Source organism: Mus musculus, chromosome 2, assembly GCF_000001635.26.
Source record: "Mus musculus strain C57BL/6J chromosome 2, GRCm38.p6 C57BL/6J".
In the NCBI taxonomy this organism is placed as follows: Eukaryota; Metazoa; Chordata; class Mammalia; order Rodentia; family Muridae; genus Mus; species Mus musculus.
Genome location: NC_000068.7, coordinates 16,536,251 through 16,555,759, shown reverse-complemented (window position 1 = coordinate 16,555,759; position 19,509 = coordinate 16,536,251). Strand labels below are relative to the sequence as shown.

Below are 19,509 nucleotides of genomic sequence, written 5' to 3'. Positions count from 1 at the left end.
GACTGAACAGAATATGGAGAGATGTGCATGTACTGACACCAGCAAAGCAAATGACTTTGGATTTAAAGTAGATTTTGCTCCCAGGCAACAAATGGTCCTCACACAATTTAAATGAAATGCTGGAACAGGCAGAAAAATTAATGACTTGTCCCATATAAAATTTGTAAAAATGGGATATTTTTACCAATTCTCACATTATGGGAGTGGTCAGCAGAATATAGGTTGCTAATCCAGTGACTGAGATAGTTGAAAACCTAATTTAAAAATCAGAATGTCCACTTAAGGGAGCTAGTCAATATGCAGACACACAATCCTGGGAAAGGCGATATTTTTCACAAGTACAACCCATCTATACAATTGATTTTCAGAGTTAAACATTATAACCTCTCCAGCATTTTTTGTCATCAAAAACTAAAGTTTAATTAACTCTGGATATAATGCAACACTTATCAAGAGGAATATTCATAAACTTGGAAATGCAGCATACAAATGAGATTATTGCCTTGTCAGAATTAGAGATTAAGGAAATTATCACTGTGTCTTGTCTTTTTCTACTTGAACAAACAGTAATTGAGTGTCTAGTTCATGTCTGTAATGTACTAAGTTGGAGGGGAATTTCACCGGAAGTCTCTTCAGGTATTAAACTCCACTGGAGTATATACATTGGACTCTGCAGAATATAGTATCTGTACTCCAATCTACTATGTCTCTACCTTAAAAGTAAAGCAAAGAAAACAAAACAAAATCTTTCATAAATTGAAATTCCCACAAGCCATAAGAAATTCCTGAAATCCACAAGCTACACAGGACCCCTATCCAAGGTAACAGAAGCAAGAGACAAATGCTGGGGTTGGACAGGTTTTCAGAGTAGCTGAGCTTGCTAGAAAAAAAATCCCACAGAGCTGCCTATAAGCCTGAGAGTTGTGGACAAAACTGTAGTGTTTTAGCTTTCATGATTTCTCACTCATTCTAGGTGCACTTTTAATTATCCTTTGAGTTGTCCATGCCTCTGTAAATGACTTCTCAATACTATTTTACACAATACAGCAAACCTGCTCGAACATCAAGTTGGACTTCAGTAGAATCTGACTTTACTCAGATCTGGATTCAGGAGATGGGAGCTAAAGTCCTGCATTTCTCCTACATGTCCAGTCTTTTTGGTATTTTCTCTTTAAATTCATTTCAGAAAGGAAGGTCCTATGCACATATGTGATATTTGAAACTCTGAAACCATCGCTGAAAGGAAATGCTGACAAGTGTGAAACATGTTAAAAATATCAAGCAGATTGGTTTCTGGATAACATCATCTCAATATGTTTATTTGGTTGAAGATACATTCCATGAAACTTTCCACTGAAAAGTATTAAAGAGCTGACTTGGGAAACCCTGTTTCTGACTGAATACAGCAGGAACCGTTGCTGAACCAGTCCTCTATCAGTGACGTTCAAACAGGGCAGGGCAGTAGAATTTTCCTATGAGTGCATTTAAAGCTCCACAACGCCGTTCCTATTCTCGGTAGATTTCAATATTCCCCTTAGAAAAAAAAGGTTCCGTTTTTAAAGTTAATTATTTGGAAACTAAATATTATTTTTAATGTACAAATCACCTAGAACATTGGGTCAGGTACTGTTTTAAGTAGAGTAAAACTGCTACATCATTGTATTGTAGTGACAATTTTAGAAGTTCATAGTTGTTATTATTCCCATTTAACAAATGAAGAAAAATAAATATCACACTTAAGATCACACTTATTGTTGGTAAAGTACATACTCAGATCCATGCCATCTGTGGTAACTACACTGGTATAAAAGAATTCTAGATAGACATAGACTAACAGAAGTTTGATCTTTTCCTTTTACCATCATAGTCTGAGGGATCTAACTCTGGTCATCAGGCATCAGAGATGGTAAGTACCTTTACACATTGAACCTTTAGCAACATTCATGCATAGCAAAGATCAGTGGGACTGAATAGAAATGTATAGTGTTTACTTTATGTGGGACTTTCCAAAGGTGAGTATATATTTATCTAGAATTCTTTTATAAGTAGTCTCATTAACACTGTCTCCAATGAGTACCTTTGGTTTTATAGAGAGAATAGTGTCCCTCCCTGTTGAAATATCTCAATGCAGAAAAAAATGTTTGTGATGATGATGATGATATATATATATATATATATGCTTGGTCCAGGGAGCGGCCTATCAGAAGGTGTGGCCCTGTTAGAGTAGGTGTGGCCTCGCTGGAGTAGGTGGGTCACTGTGGTCATGGGCTTTAAGACCCTCATCCTATCTGCCTGGAAGCCAGTATTTTGTTAGCAGCCTTTAGATGAAGATGCAGAACTCTCAGCTACTCCTGTACCACAACTGTCTGGATGCTGCCATGTTCCTGCCTTGATGATAATGGACTGAACATCTGAACCTGTGAGCCAGCCTCAATTAAATGTTGTCCTTATAAGAATTACATTAGTCATGGTGTCTGTTCACAGCAGTAAAACACTAAGACAATACTTAACAATTTAATATGATAAGCTCAGGCATGAATTTCAAGATTATTCCTTATTTTTATTTGATGTGTTTATGTGTATAACTGGATATTATGTGTGTGTGTGTGTGTGTGTGTGTGTGTGTGTGTGTGTGTGTGTGTGTGTGCAATTGCATGTATACTACTTGTGTCAAGATGCCCAGGGAGACCTGAAGGGAGGCACTGATTCTCCATAATCATCATTATAGATGGTGGCTAGCCACAAGATATCGGTGCTGATAAACCATCTTAGCTCTTCTGAAGAAACAGCAAGAACCCTGTCATAGCCACTTTGTTTGTAATAGCCAGAAACTCAAAACCTAGATGGCTCTCAACGGAAGATAGATACAGTAAATGTGATATTTCTACACAATGGAATACTACTTAGCCATTAAAAAATAAGGACTTTATGAATTTCTCAGGCAAATGGGTGAGACTAGAAGATATCATTCTGAGTGATGTAACCCAGACCCAGAAGTACATACCTGGTATGTACTCATTTATTTGTGGATGTTAGCCATAAAGTACAGGATATTCATGCTATAATCAAAATACCCAAAAATGCCAACTAGTAAGAAAGGCTCAAAGGAGAATGGTTGAATCTTTCTCAGAAGGAGAAACCAAAAATATATTGGAGGTCGAAAGAAGAAGGGAACTGGGTGAAAGAGGTGATGAGAGAGGTGTAGGGCAGGACAGGGGATCACATATAGGGCGAGCAGGGAAAAGAGAAGGGACATCGACTGGGGGACTGGTGGAATCTCTAGGATGGGACCTCAGAAGGGGAAAAGTCAAAGAGAGTCTATTCAGGCAACTCTAGCTGAGATTACTAGCATTGGGGACATAGATCCAGAAATGGCCACTTCTTTTAGCCAGAATGGACTCCCAGAGAAAGGATAAGAACAGCAACCCACCCGTAAAACCTTTAATCCAAAGGTGACATACAGGGACAAACATAGATTCGAGACTGAAGGAATGGCCAAGTAATGACTGCTCCAAATTGAGACCCATCCCATGGGGAAAATTAATTCCTAATAGTATTAATGATACTCTGTTATGCTTACCATAAGGAGTCTAACATGGCTGTCCTCTAAGAGGCTCCCCCCAGCAGCCAATGCAAAAAGATTAGATCTTGGGAATTCTTACAGAAGAGTTGAGAGAAAGATTGCGGGACCCAAAGAGGACAGGGACTCCACAGGAAGACTGAAAATTTGAAACAATCCTCAGATGAGAAGACCATCTAGAGTCACTACAAACCTTCCCCACATTATAATAGGAGTGAAATGAAGAGCACCCCAAGCAATCCATTCTGCTGCTACTTCTCAATTAAACAATCAACATTCACATCAATGAAAGGAGAAAAGAAAAAGTAAGTCAGAGTATGTTTAGTTGGGACAAAAATACATCACAATTGCTCAGTAAAAGGAAGACAGTAACATAATGTTGTAGAGATGCAACAGTTTTGTTATCATATGTATCCATCCATTCATTGACCAGGTATATTCTCCATGTATCTACCATTTATCCACTATAAATATGTCAGTCATTTGGGCTGTCTGTCTTGCTATCTGGTCCCCTTGAAAAAGGACATAGACTTCTCTAAGGTGCCTTTTGTCCTGAGCCTCATCTTTATACTTCTGTATCTTTACATAACTCAATTTTACCCTAAAACCTGAATGGTTTTAGTATAAGTTCCTTCCTTGACCAAAATTAAATTAAAATAAATGTAAAAAGTAAAATATTCTTTGATCATGCTCTAGTCATTAGTCATGGTTCTGAATATTTTGCTGGGCCCATTCATGTACTTTCACAACAACGTTAACAAAACTTTAGGATTTGTTTTACTTTTAATTATGTATATATGTGTGTATGATGTGCTATTATTCATATATGCATGTGTGTGTGTGTGTGTGTGTGTGTGTGTGTGTGTCTGAGTGTCTCTGTGAGAAAATGCTCATGTGAGCATACAAGTTTCTGAAGAGCCAGAAGAAGGCACCAGAGCTCTTGATATTAGGGTTAAAGTAGTTGTGACCACCTGATGTGTCTGCAAGGAAATGAATTCGAAAAGTTCCCCACATGCTCTTAATCACTGTGTTATTTCCCCTTTTTAGTGAGCTTTTGCTTTTGAAACAGATTTCTTTCTTATTTTTGCGACACTGCCTCATGTGGCACAATGCTGTTTTTGACATCATTATTTAAGCGGTGATGACCTTGGACTTCTGATGCTCTGGTTTACACCTGTCCAATACCAGGATTCCAGATATCACCACCGCATCCAGTTTACTTAGTTCTGAGGCAAAAGCTCTAGAAGTTTCTGCATGCTAGGTGAGCATTCTACCAGGAAGCTTCATTTCCGGGCAGGTGGTTAACATTTTTTTATAAAAAAATTATTAGGATTTTCTAAAAACAAAATTCTACAAACTCATTAATCTTTTAAGGTCTCCAGTTTCCTTTAGTGATGGTTTCTTTTTTAATCTCACAATAACTCTGGATAGGTAGGCAGGTATTTTTATCCCTTTCTTTCAAGTTATAAAATTGAGGTACAGAGAGGTCAGAATCTGAGAAAATGAGAGTGGGAGGCAAGGTCTCCTAATTTTCAACCCCAGACTCCTTGAGTTAAGATGGAGATGAATCTGGAGCAGTTTCGAATGAGCATGTCATCAATGGTTCCAGGGCAGAATAGTTCTAATACGTCTAGCTATTGCATCAAACTCTGCATCGAGCACCGAGTTAAGTAATGTGGATTTGGAAATATAGAAAGAAACCCACAGAGCTACAGAATATAAAATGTCAGCACAGAGGAGAGGAAACAAGTCCAGGCTGGCTTCTAGGTTTAAAACCAGAAATGTTTGAACAGCTATCCCATAACTGTGTGACTCTGAATAAAGGATAAAAATACTCAAATAACTGTAAAATTTTAGGGGAGAATGTTTGCTTCAGTGCTTGCCATATGCTATGGGTTTGTTTAAAGTTTTACTTCCCAACAGTTAGGAAGGCATACTCCTTTTAATCTGTTCACTGCACAATTAGTCTTTAGCACCCAACTTATAGAGATCTTAAGTAATGATTTATGAATTGTAACATCAACAAATGTACAGTGGAGAGATTGTAAGCACACAAACTTAGATTCTAGCGTGCACAGGTATTACATAAATACTATGGATTACAATTTGAAATAAAAATTGAGAGGGAAAATGGAGTGATTTGAAGTGTTAACACAAATAACTAACTGATTGCAAAGTTTTACTTTGTTTTCTTTTTTTTTTTTTACACTAGAAGAGAAGGAAGTCTAATTTATGCCTTCCCTCCTCTTCTTCTAGAATATTCATGCACAATTACAAACGATGACAGACATTACAGATGATGGTGAATGAAAGGCAGTTGTTTTCTTTAAATTATGTTCCCAGTAAGACATTGTCTTACCCCTCCTCTCATTCACTGTGAGGAACCAAGAAGGGGCCAGCATTGCGTCTTCATGGAACCTCAGTCTTCCGACTGTCCCCCTTTATCCCTTGTTTGATCAGAACAGTATTAATTATTCACCCCTGGGTCTTGCCCTAGCAAAATCTAAAATTGATTTCTCTGGTTAAATTTGTTGGAAAAATGCACACCCATGAGCATGCAAATTTTATAAATTGGTGATAAGATCTGAGAAATCCACATACCTTCCCTTAGGGCTTAAATTTAAATTCTGTTTCTATCTAAATTACTAGAGAGTTTTGCATCAAGGACTGTCTGTGAGACATGAGAAAAATCTGCCCGCAAGTAAATTCCGCTTCCTATTTCCTGTTTTCTCTTGTGGGTTAGGAAGCCTCGGGGTAACATATACAAGAAGAGTTGCTGTCTGTGTGCGAATGTGTGTGAGTGTGTGTGTGTGTGTGTGTGTGTGTGTGTGTGTGTGTGTGTAGATGTGTGTATGCACATGTGTTCATGTGTGCCTGTGTGTATGCAAGCTTCTGTATGTGTATGCCCATGTTTTTATTTGTATATGTGTGTTTTATGTGTTTATATATGTAAGTTTTATGTGTTTGTCTTTGTGTGTATGTGTGCCTATATTCATGTATGCCTGTGTGTATCCATTTCTTTGTATTCATTTGTGTGTGCTCAAATGTTTGGGTTTTGTGTGCTTAACTTGTGTTTATGTGATTTTATGTTCATGTATGCTTATGTATATTTGTGTGTGTATTTGTAGCTATGTGTGTGTGTGTGTGTGTGTGTTTGTGTGTGTGTGTGTGTGTGTGTGTGTGAGAGAGAGAGAGAGGGAGAGGGAGAAGGAGAGAGAGAGAGATGCATATGGGGGGCAGGGTATGCCACAGTATGGATGTGGAGGCCAGTGTCATTTCAATAATGTCTGAATCTTTATGCTATTTTGAAGACCAAAAGAGCCAATTCATTTAAGCATATATCCTGGTACAAAAAAATCAGATATCAATGACAATTTCACATACACAAGTATGGTATGAATATATCCACACCAATGCTACTTGAGTAGTGACAAAACCATGCCTTAAAATAAATTATTTGCTTCTAGAAAGGCAATTGGTAAATAATGATGCCAGTATATCAATTTGATGCCTTCTGAATTATATGCTTTCCCTTTTATTCAGGTTCTTCACTCAAGCCTGTAACTTGGTCAGCACACATTGTCAGAAGTATAAATGTACTTTGTCATTTTTTTTCATGACATGAGAATCAATAAAATCTATTATAGGATAGTATTCAAGTACAAGCAGCTTTTAAAGTATTGTATAAACGCAAAATAATCCAATATGAACCACTTCTTGGGAAAAATATGTAACTTATCAGACACAGTACGGCTGAAATAATGAGCTAATCGAAACAGTTCTCTTGTTTTCCTTAGTATGTTATATATAGCTGTATATGACGATCACAGAATTGAGCATGTGGAAGGCAATCACATATTAACTGGATGCTTTTCTCACTGTGGAGAAAAGAACTATTAAATGTCAAGGCACTTACTGCAGCTTGCCGATGAGTGTTGGAAAGTATCCCGTGAATCTTCACTTTGTCTTTTTCCATTTGGTCTATGTTAACCCACAGATCCCGGCTGGCAGAATCCGCTGGACCATATATCCGAGAAATGTAGTAATTGTGATCCGTGTCCTCCTGCATTGGTAGACAAAGAGGAGCATTAACAGCAGGAAAGTTTCTATAATTTTACTTTCTTAAATAATTCTTCTATGACTAAAGGTAGCAGTGACCTTCACACTAACAAATGACTCAAGTAGATGCAGGACAGTGAGTTAAAATGAAATTATACACGTAGCATAAGTCATGCTCTTTAGAAGAAACATTTAAATATAAAAAAGCTTAGAAGCAAATTATAACTTTGTGCACAATATGTTTTCTTTTTGATCATAATATCAATCATTGAGATGTAACTGATAACAAGACAAAAATGCTTGATTTAGAAATATTTAATGAGGATTTGAACTATATAATTATAGTTAGTGACAAAAATTCATTCATTCTTTAAAAAAATTATATTGGGGCCTCTACTAGTGAATGATTCTAGAAATTCAGATAATTGCTTAATTTGGATTATTAAAATCTACTTCTATTTGAATTCTTAGTATGAGTCTCACTACAGTGCTCTTCACAGAGACTTTATTTATTTTTCAGGATCAATGGGGAAAATGGATGTTTTAAAATCATATGGCACTTGGATAATACAGATCACATACATGTATTAGACACAAAATTCAATGATACCTATAAAGGACATGACAATAGCTCCTTTATTGTAAGCACCTGACATTCAAATATGATCTGTGATTGGGTGCCAATCAACCAAGTAAAAGCCAGACATGCCACAATGTATCATTAAAAATATTTCACCTTTATTGATATGTATTTTTATGTATTTTATATGCATTTTTGTCTGACATGTGGTCAGAAAAGGACTCTTTGATACCCAGGTATCTAGAGTCAAAGACGGTTGGGGCATATCTGAGTAGAGTGTTAGTAACCCAACTAGGGTTCTCTGGAATAACCACTGAGCAATCTCTCCAGCCCCAAAGAGATGGGCCTGTTTATTCAGCACTATGAGAAAGGGGGTGGGAAAGTGCAAGTCACTGGAACTCATTGATCCACTATTCTTCCAACTTGTGAACTCTATACTCAGTATGTGACTCTAACTCATATTAAGTTGTTAAATTATAGGTAAAGTCAGCCAATATCAACCTCTGGCCTCTGCAGATATTATACAGACACCCATCCAGTGCTCTCAAATATACACATACCCTAGAAATATGTACAACTACATACAAACACATACAAACGCAATACTGTTTATCAAGTTGAGGTGTCACAAAATAAAAAGACATCTGAGAACATTAAAGTAAATATGAGGAAAAATGTCTACTGAGAAGATTGTCTATATTTGGGCAATACAAGTTCAGGAAGTGAATTTTATGTAACACATTTATTATCAAAGTGTTATGGTAATAAAATTGGAGAATCAAGCCATTTGTTCCAAAGTTGAATCTAATGTAGTCTTCACAGCTCACCAGGTAGATGTGGACAGAAACTGATTATGGAAAGCATAATGTTTATATCTAAGCAGTATTCAAAGAGATTTTGCATTATCCCTAAAAGAAATATTAAAGTTCAACATGGAAATTCTGAGGACAATGAATGTTAATCACAGGTTGAGTTTTTACTTTAATAAAGTTTATAGTTTAATAAACTTATTTAATAAAGTTCTAATTACATTTGGGGTTCTGGGCAGATTCCTCTGTTTGTCCACATTGGAGAAATGTCTGCAAAGCAAAAAGAAAAGAGGAGACCCAAAGGATGTGGAAATGATATGCTCTATAGTTGAGAGTCTGGGTATCCTTGTGAGTTCCCTAGTCTTCCAAACACAGCTTAATAGGAAGACTCATGAGGAGCAAAGCATTGTGTCATGTTCCAGTGTCTGTCCCAGCTCCCTCATGCCACCCTCCTACCTAGACTTCTTCATTAGAGCAAGAACCAGTCATTGCTTATGTTGCTCTTTCTACCTGTCACAAAGTGTTGTGGGCATGTGAACGTAATTTCCAAGGTGGACCATTGAAAAGGCACTTAGGGGTTCAGAGGACATAAGTTTATTATGCTTGCTGGGAGATTTACATGTGAGATTTGATATTGCTGCCATTTTGGCACCATGATCAACCTGCTGAAAATGCAGGTAACACAGAGAGAAGGGAGAAATGGCAATGCATAACGTGCCAAAAAGCATCATCAGGTTGAAACATCAAAGAGTAATAATTTATTTAGTTATAATAAGTATTAGAAAAAGGTGGCTTTGGGGAAAACATCTGATAAGTGTTAGTGTTACAAGTTATTTTTTTTTTTAAAGAACTCAGTAACATTAAAGTCCTCAATACAATCCTTAGGCAAATTGTGTATCTGATTCAACCATGTGATGGAAATAGCACAGAATTATTAGTGCTAAAGGTTTCACCAATTAAGAGTAGAGTTTGCTATAAAGATAGCTAATACCTAATTTCGTTAATTATTAAAACAAATAATTTGTACATATTGTGATAAATAGCATTGTAACAGGAGAGGAAATTATCTGCAAATTATGCACAACTTTGGGATACACACACACATATACATATATATATGTGTGTGTGTGTGTGTATACATATATATATATATATGTGTGTGTGTATATATATATAAAATTGCTGTGACTTTGTAAAAACCATTCCTTCAATTTTCAGCGAAGTCGGACTATCTTAAAAACGATATCAAGCAAGTCTGGAAAGCACTGAAGTTAAACTAAAGACTTGCTACTGACTTATATAGCTAAGCATGCCAAGTTGTCATGGCAACTTTTGTTCAAAGATGAAAGCAATTTATTGTTTATCTAAGCATGTAGGCACACAAGTTGTTAAATCCCAGGGAGGTGTTTGTTTCAGACATTCAGGAAAGCTATAAAATAGATGTTTCAAAAATTTGACATTTTAGCACCAGTAAATTATTCAAACTACATTTTGTCATTTCCTTAGGCATAATGATACTTAAAGAATTACTAAAGGTCACTCTGGGCACAAAGGGTTTCATTTTCTCTTCTAAATAAAACTATTTCTAACACAAGAGACAATAAAACAATGTGCTAGTGTGATATGCCTTCTTGCCAATTCATTTAGGAAACCAACTGTTACTGAAAGTAGATGGCTCAGTGGGTGACTCTAAATGCTATAAACTCAGTTTGTCAAAAATTTCTGCAAATGTACAGCTGTAGGAAAACATAGGACATCTTCCAAAAACCTCAGAGGGCAAGTCATCATAGCTATAGGCAGGCATCCTGCAAGAACCAGTCTATACCATCTATCCTCAGCAACTTCTTCTGCCAGGGCTGTTGAGACAAATAACTATAGTGCAGATGCTTAGACCAAACCATAGCATTTGAACTTCACGTTCATTTCATTGAGAACTACAAAAAACTGAGAACTTATTGTATAGCCATCCATGTGCTAGTAATTTCATACATCTGAATATATTAAACATACTCAAGATTCTCAAGCATAGTCATAAACTTATGACTACCACATAAAGATTAGTCTATAATAAATGGGTTTTTAATGTTCTTTACAGATGTGGAGGTTCATTTCATTCTTGTAAAAATGCTTTGGCAAGGCATAATTATTTATTTAAACAGAAAGATATTTGAAATATCAAGTGTGTAAATCAGACATTCCAGACAAAAAGAGAAAGAACATTAATTCTGTGTGATCTAAATGAATGTGCTACACTAAGAAAGTAAAGGGCACGAAAACAAAACTGAAGAAAGAGCAAAGTGAGAGTGAGGGCTGGAAGATGAACTTGTGAGAAAAATGTGACTGTATTTGTACTCTGCCCACCCAGCCTCCAGAAATACACAACACAAAATAGAAAACACAGACAGGCAATATGTCTGGGATAGATGCTGTAGTATAAACCTTGTAGACTGTCCCTCAAAATCTATATATTAAAGACTCAGCTCCCAACATCCTTGAAGTTTTCTAGAGGGTGTTTACTGGGGTAGTTAAAGTTAAGCAATGTCATCAGAGTGGAACATGGATGAGATTGGGTTAATAAACAAAAAAAGCATGGCTTTTCTCCCTTCCCCTTCTGGACGCTCCCTTCCACAGTCTCACCCCTTACGTTCCTCTTCTCCTCTGTTAGATTCCCACCTTCCTCAGAATAGGTTCTCAGACATTTTGCAACAAAATTGTGTCTACTTGAAATTTCCTGTTGATAGTCTTTTCCCTTTTCATTCCCTTGACACTGGTTTGCTAGAACCTACTAAATATCTCAGGTAAGCCTTAAACTCATGGCCATCTCCCAAGTGCTAGCATTATGGGAGTGAGTCCACACACTTGGATCAAGAGAAATTCTAAAATCAGTATCCAAAACAGACAAATCAGATAATATGCTGTAGTAAGAAAACATTGCATAATCTAACACCTTCATTAAATCTTCAAACAACAATCTATGAAATCTCAAAACAAACTCACGACTCAATGTCTCCCCTACCCATTATATTTTTTAAGTAAAAGGGAACATCTTTCTAATTCACAGAGATACAGAGAAAATATGACATCAATGAGAAATTGTTGAACATAGAGTGCCTACTATACTTGAACATATAGTATCAGTCATGGAGTTACTGAATTGTCTATCAGTGGATTCCAGTGAGCAGTTAGCTATGTGCTGCCCTGGCTCTGTATAGAAGTGCAGAAGCTATGACAAACATCTAAAGTTAAGCACTGACTCTATGTCAAAAATATGTCACAAAAGGTCACATGCAATTATGACAATTCTAAGCGGGTGTACTGGCTAGTTTTGTGTCAACTTGACATAGCTGGAGTTATCATAGAGAAAGGAGCTTCAGTTGAGGAAATGCCTCCATGAGATACAACTGTAAGGCATTTTCTCAATTAGTGATCAAGGGGGAAAGGCCCCTTGTGGGTGGGACCATCTCTGGGCTGGTAGTCTTGGGTTCTATAAGAAAGCAGGCTGAGCAAGCCAGGTGAAGCAAGCCAGTAAAGACCATCACTCCATGGCTTCTGCATCAGCTCCTGCTTCCTGACCTGCTTGAGTTCCAGTCCTGACTTCCTTGGTGATGAACAGCAGTATGGAAGTGTAAGCCGAATAAACCCTTTCCTCCCCAACTTGCTTCTTGGTCATGATGTTTGTGCAGGAATAGAAACCCTGACTAAGACAGCGGGTATATAATTTCTTTGCATTATGAATGTATAGCAATAATATTCAAATTATTATGTATTGAATGTGAAATACCCCTCAGAGGCTTATGTCTTGAATGCTTGCTCTCCAGTTGATACCACTATCTGGGAAGTTTGTGGCAATTTTAGGAGGGAGGCCGTAGATGAAAGAAGGAAGTCCCTAGGACAGTCAAGTGTCCTGGCTTGTCCATTGCTTCTTGGTCCACTAAGATGTGTTCTGCCTCCTCCACATGACCCTGCCCCATGAACTGTTGACGTCACTGTCACAAAAGATTAAAGTCCTATAAAAGAGTGACTCCAAAGAAGCCTTTCTTCCTTAGCTGTTTCTGGAAGTCGTTGTGATAACAAAATAACTAATACACTGACACGATTAGCTCATGATTCATAGTAGTTAATTAACAGATGAAACTGAAAGAATAAAAATACTTGGAACAAAAAAATTTAATTTTTAAAGTCACCATTGGAGGAAGAAATCTAAAAGTGAATAGTTATAGTTGTGTATATGTCACCAAAGGCCAGCAGAAAAATATTAAACTCATTACTTTCCTCAAATATCACTCTCAAGCAGATCTAAGTTTATGAAATTACATTTATCAAATGTAAAAGTATTTTTAGTTACTTATTTCTTAATCTTCACTGATTATATATGATTGAATATCCATGTGTATAGACACATATAAAATTAATATATGGTACATATCTGTGTAGAATATATTAAACTCATACTAATAGGTTAATTTTTAACTAATAGCAACTAGATGGAATAGCCTTCCCTAATATATTACTTGACATTTTCATAATTAAAACATTACATAAGACTGAGAATTTTGTTGACAGTTATACAAAATACTGAAAAATTCATGATTTCTCAAAGAAAACACTTAGTTGTTGAGAAATCTGTGCAATATATTTTGAGGAAGTTATTTAATTTAAAAATCTAATCTTTTAAATAAAAATATTAACATATATAAATAGGTACAAGGCTGTTTACTGTGAAAAGGTAAAGAGCTATTGAAACTTTTCATCATACTCTTTGAAAACTTCCTAACTTAACATGCCAGGTCAGCCAAGCAACATAGAATTACAATTCAAGAACTTGAATCATTTTGGGGCAAAGATGATATACAGATATAAACTAAATATTTTAATATAAGATTTCTTTGACTCATATAAAGTTCAATATTTTACATTAATGATAGCAAATTAATTTTACCATTAAGATAAATGTAAGAAAATGTCCATTTTCACCAAATGTAAAGAGACTGGACTTTTATAATCATTACTGTTATCACCATATCACATTTCTTCCTTTCTATTGATTTATGTAGAAATTACTTGATGTTTCTATGGTACTGAACACTGTTAATGAAAAACATTTTGAAAGCAGGGATACAAGTGAATATTTAATAATTATTCAAGGGCAGTCTTAGACTTGAAGTAGTTTGTAAGTCAACAAGTATTTTATTTTTAGAGCATACTTGGATATAGTCAGGTAACTGTCGAGATGGAGTCTAGCCAGAATGCCAGAAGCTTGGGACATTGTCTGTGTGACTGATAGTCACACACTTCTCTGCAGGGGGGCTGTGGGAGACTGTAGCAATGTGACAGGAGCCAGGTACCCAGGAGGTGTGGCCAAACTCCTGCTGTCCCATGCGGGTGGAAATCTTAGCCCACTTTCTCCAAAACTGATGACATGCTTGGTCACAAATCAAGTCTCAACAAGCAAGTTGAAATAAACCCCTGCATCTTATCAGACCACCGTGGATTAAAGCTGGATTTCAAGAACAGAAACAGCAGAAAGCCTAAAAACTCATGGAAATAGAACAACTGAACGACTACTGGATAAAGGCAGAAAGAAAGAAAAACTCCAGAAAACTTTCTAGAGTTCAATGAAAAGGAAGGTGCAGCACACACAAACTTATGGAATACAATGAAAGCAGTGCTAAATGGAGTGAAAGGAAAGTGTGTAGTTTGCATTGTCAATGAAATGAGCATGCCAGAGTTAGCATTGCCTGCATTTCGGCCACCAAATAGCCATACTTCTTAATAAGCTGTAGACTTGCCTCAAAGTGGCCACAGATAACAGAATTTTTGCACTGGATCTAAGGATCCTTGGGTATGTAATTCATAATTTGTGAGAACTCAATAAATTATGAGTCCCTACATATAAAAGCATTTTTAAAAATGCAATATAATGGTCCTTAGTAAAATGTGTATTCATTTCTAGGTGTCACTGAATTTCTCTGCAATTCTTCGTAAAATATAGTTTTATACTCAGCCACAAATCAGCAACACTTGTACCAAAATGGTTTTCATAATGTTACAGTAAAAGAGACATAGTTGAAAAGAATGAAATTAATGTCTGCTAGATTTAGTACCTATGCTACTATATACTATTTGAGCTAGCCTGGGATGCCAAAACAAAATGCTTTAGAATGGGAGATTTACACAAGAGAAAATTATTTTCTATTTGTATTTGCAAATTCAAATACAATGTGACTGCTATATAGATACATTTCTAAAGAAATAATGATTGAAAGTCCATGTTTGTTCCTATGCATATCTTCTCTCCTTCCCTCCCCTTTCTATCCCTGCTGTGCCCTTCCATCTCAGTAGTCTTTCCCCTTCATAGCTCATGAGAAGTTCTGTTGCGCCACCCCAGCTCTTAAAATATTCTGTCCTATCTCATGGACCACTTTCCAGTTTCCTGGCTTCTACATATGCCTATTCCATTTGAATGAGCATATTTAACGTTTAGAAGCTAAGATCCACATAGGAGAGGAAAAGAACTTGTTATGTTTATCTTTCTTAAGTTTCCTCATTAATATAATATCTTCCAGTCCTATCAATTTTCCTGTTAATTCAGTTTAATTCTTTTCTCTGTGGCTAAAGCCTCCAGGCTGATTTCCATAGTGACAACACAGTTTATACCACAAACAGGAGTGACCCTGTGGGCTCATCAGCATTTGCTATCATGTTTGCTTGGAAACAGCCATTGTGACTGGGCTCAGAATATCAAAGTAGCTTTACTTTGTGTTATATTCTGCTATGTAAGGTTGTTCAACAATTTTAAAATATTTATTATCCAATTGGACTTTTATGAGAAGTGTCCATACAGTACAATTCATTTGTCCATGTATGTGTAGGCACGAGTGGCGTATGAATTTGCAGTTCTTGATATCTTTTAGGTGTTAGCACTTTAAAGTGTAGCTGGCAAAGATCATCTGCAAGTCTGTGAGCTTTCTGTTCCCTCTGTTGAAAGCTCCATTCGCAGTGCAGAAGGTTTTGAATTTCATACAACCAAAGCTGTCCACTGTTTGAACTAATTCTAGTGCTGCTTGATTCTATTCAAAGACTTCATACTTATATGTGCATCATGAAGTATGTGACCCATGTTTTCACTGAGTCATTTTGGCACTTTTGAAAATAAGCTAAGAGTTTTGGAAATAATTTGAATTGAGTTTCTTTGTTCTGTTCTGTGTTTACATAATGATAGATAAAGAGCAAGTCTCCTTCTTCTGGAGGCAGACAAGGAATTTTGCTACCATGATTTACTGAATGCTTGCCTTTTTTTTTTTTTTCTAGTCTATGTCTTTTACTATGTATTCATGGTTGTGTAAGTTTATTGCTGGGTGCTCTGTTATATTCCATGCTCTACTGCTTTTGGACATCTACCATGATTTCTTGTCACTATGGTTCTGAAGCACTGTTTGAGGAAGCATGGCACCTCTGGCTGTGTTCAGTCTTGAAAGACTTTGATTGCCTTAGTCCTTTATGTTACAATACTAAATTTAGGCTTGACCTAATCTAGTTTTTATTTTTCACATCTCTTGAGGCTTGGAATTCCAAAGAATTCAAAGCTCAGACTAGTTTGGTTTCCTACTGGGGTCCTCTAGCCTGGCTGATAAAGGATTACATCCTTGCTCACTAAAATGGAGAGGAAGTCTGGTGTTTCCTCCTTCTACCTTGAAAAAAACAGTCATCCTATTTGATGAAAGGAGTAGGGTCAACCACCTCTGTGACTTCAATTAACCATAATTATTCCCTAAATGCTTTGGATCTGAATGTAGTCACATAGGATGCTTTTGCTAGCATATTTGAGGTTCAGGAGAAATATAATTCAATCTGTATAATATGTATATGGTTTCTCTATTAAATTTGGATTTATAAAAAAGCCTCAGATGAGTCACCTTTGAAAAATCAAGTAATTTTCTAGGGCTAATAAATGCCATATAAGCTTTCTAATATAGAAGAGTCTTCAGAAAAAAAAACAGTTATCTGTCGATATAATTATTTCATAAAGGAGGGAATGGGGAGAGAAGGAAAGTGAAGTAAATATCATTTGTAATTTTAAAAGAATTATGGAGAAATGTACTGAAAAGTCATCACTAAAGCTATAACCCAGTTAAGACTTTCATATAAGCAACATCTGTGGAAAAGTTGAATGGTTTCTTCCAACTGGTCAGAACTTGGCCAACATTCTAAGGTAACTATTACAATTCCTAAACTTTCCAGTCTGACAGTTGAAATTTCAGATATATTAATGTACTTTTAATTGGTCACATTTTTCCCTTGTGCTGTTATGCATTTAATGCCAGAGAACACTGCTTCTCTTCTCCTTTTGTTCTCTATTCCCTAAAGCTGCTGTGCTTTCTAAAGCTTAACCCCCTAGGTTCATGCAGTGGGTGACCAAGAGTGGGACTGAGTAAGTATTTTTATATTACTCTCCATCTTTAGAGTCAAAACTGAATCTTTCCTTACTTTCTATTGCACATTATTTTTCCATTAGCTTTCTGAACCACAATTTCTCATTGTTGTGAAATAGAAACGAGTTTAAAAACAATCAAAGCTGCAGTGCTTGGTTGAGGCTATTTAACATGAACATGAGAAGACATGCTGGAATCTGGGAGCTCTTATATACTACCCCTGTTAAACCAGGTACTCTTATATGCTACCATTGTTAAACAGCAAAGGGCAAATGAAAACTCAAGAGTCTACATTAGTTTTCACTAAAATTTACTGAAGAATATATTCCAACTCTTAGGTCTCAAAGCCTACTAAACAGAGAAACAGGTACTCATCTCTATCATCCTCCATGAAGGGTTCTTGCTGGTTAGTCCATTTTTGATCCTTTGTTTAAAAACTAAGAAAGCAGGCAAATCACATATTTACGACAACTGATCAGTAAAAGTGGCCAAAGCTTAGGAGCCACTGATTCTCCAAGCCTCTGGCTTGACATGTTTACGTGTTTAGCAGTCGTAATGATTTCATGAATTAGCTCCTTATTTTTGAAGGGAAGAAGCTGAAGTTGAGACATACGAAGTAGCTCTATCAATGCATTGCAGCATCTTTACAGGGACATGAGTGTTTCTGGGCCACTCTCAAGTCTTATGTTCTTTTCATTATTACAAGACATTTTAGATATCAAGAACATTTCACTACTCCAAAAATACTTTGCATTTGATACAATGGCTACTAGAAACCTAGTCATCAGCTCTGTTTACCTTCCTACTAATGCATTTCACGCCAGCGTCTACAGGTATACTAATGCCTTACCAAATGAAACCCTTTAAAACACAAAGCTAATTACATCACTCCTCTTTTCTATTGTGGGTTTTCCATCTCACATGGAATAAAATCCAAGTTCTTCTCACCATTGGGGCTGGATAGACATCACTTCTATGCTACCCTCCTCAGCACAGTATGCGCTGCCGCAAACTTCCTTTGGGATGCTACTGTTCAAGGTACTGGATGCACAGGCATGATGACGCCCTTTCCTCGTCCTTCATTTCTTCCTTTATATGTGTGTGTTTTCTCTGTCTGTCTGTCTGTCTGTCTGTCTCTCTCTCTGTCTCTCTGTCTCTATCTCTGTCTCTCTCTCTGTCTGTCTCTGTCTCCCTGTCTCTCTCTCTTTCTCTCTCTTACTCTCTCTCTGCCCAGATCTCTACTTCTGCCTCCCTAAAGCAGGAATTAAGGCATACGGCACATTTATTCTTTATTATTTAATCTCCTTTGGTTCTCTAATCTCCTTAGAAAACATGATTGCAATACCTTTATTTTTATACTTATCTAGTACTTACTTTCAAATCTTCAAATCTCTCTCTCAACTCTATGCCCTCGGCTTTATTATAGTGAGCAAAACTTTATAAAGATTTCAACAAATACATTTATCAACAATTCCATTAGATAGCCTTAGTGTTTCTATGCTCTAAGTCTCCTCGGCCACCTGTATTTGTCTGCTCTAGAATAACAGATATCCCTCATATCTAGTGAATTAAGATAGAGCTCCATTATTCAGGGCTTTTCTACTATGGAGTAGGCTGAGCCCAGTGAGTCACCGGGATGGATTCAGCAGAACCTCATTCATGTTCACAATGGGTTTAATCTAGCACACCATTGCTCTATAGCAAGACAGGGCATAGGATGAGGTTGGTAGGTTTCAGGTGGCTTTGGTATCTTACTAGGTCTCTGTCTACATTGGTGCTCTCTCTCATAAGTAGACTAAACTGGTTTATTCACAGAGTTACACAATAACCCGAGACTAGACTAATAATCTAAAAGCCTTTTGCATTGCTAGAAAGACCTGCATCATTTATTTTGACATCACATTATTCCAGCTTGACTCTTTTCATGGATGGGTCACTGGATTTGACATAGGAGGGGCTTCAAGAATTTGTGGTTATTTTGCCATACTATTCATTGCCCTGATCCTGAACAGCCTGGGGAGTTGTAAATATAAAACCACTCAGCCACCT

General features: G+C 36.6%; 1 protein-coding gene across 2 annotated transcripts in view; it reads right to left on the bottom strand.

Moving 5' to 3' along the window:
• Positions 1-19,509, bottom strand: part of Plxdc2 (plexin domain containing 2) — a 405,393-nt gene that overhangs the window by 205,373 nt on the left and 180,511 nt on the right. For both annotated transcript variants that reach the window (XM_006497531.3, NM_026162.6), the window contains exon 3: positions 7,497-7,643. In XM_006497531.3, coding sequence (XP_006497594.1) covers positions 7,497-7,643 — 147 coding nt within the window. The remainder of the gene's footprint in view (positions 1-7,496; positions 7,644-19,509) is intronic.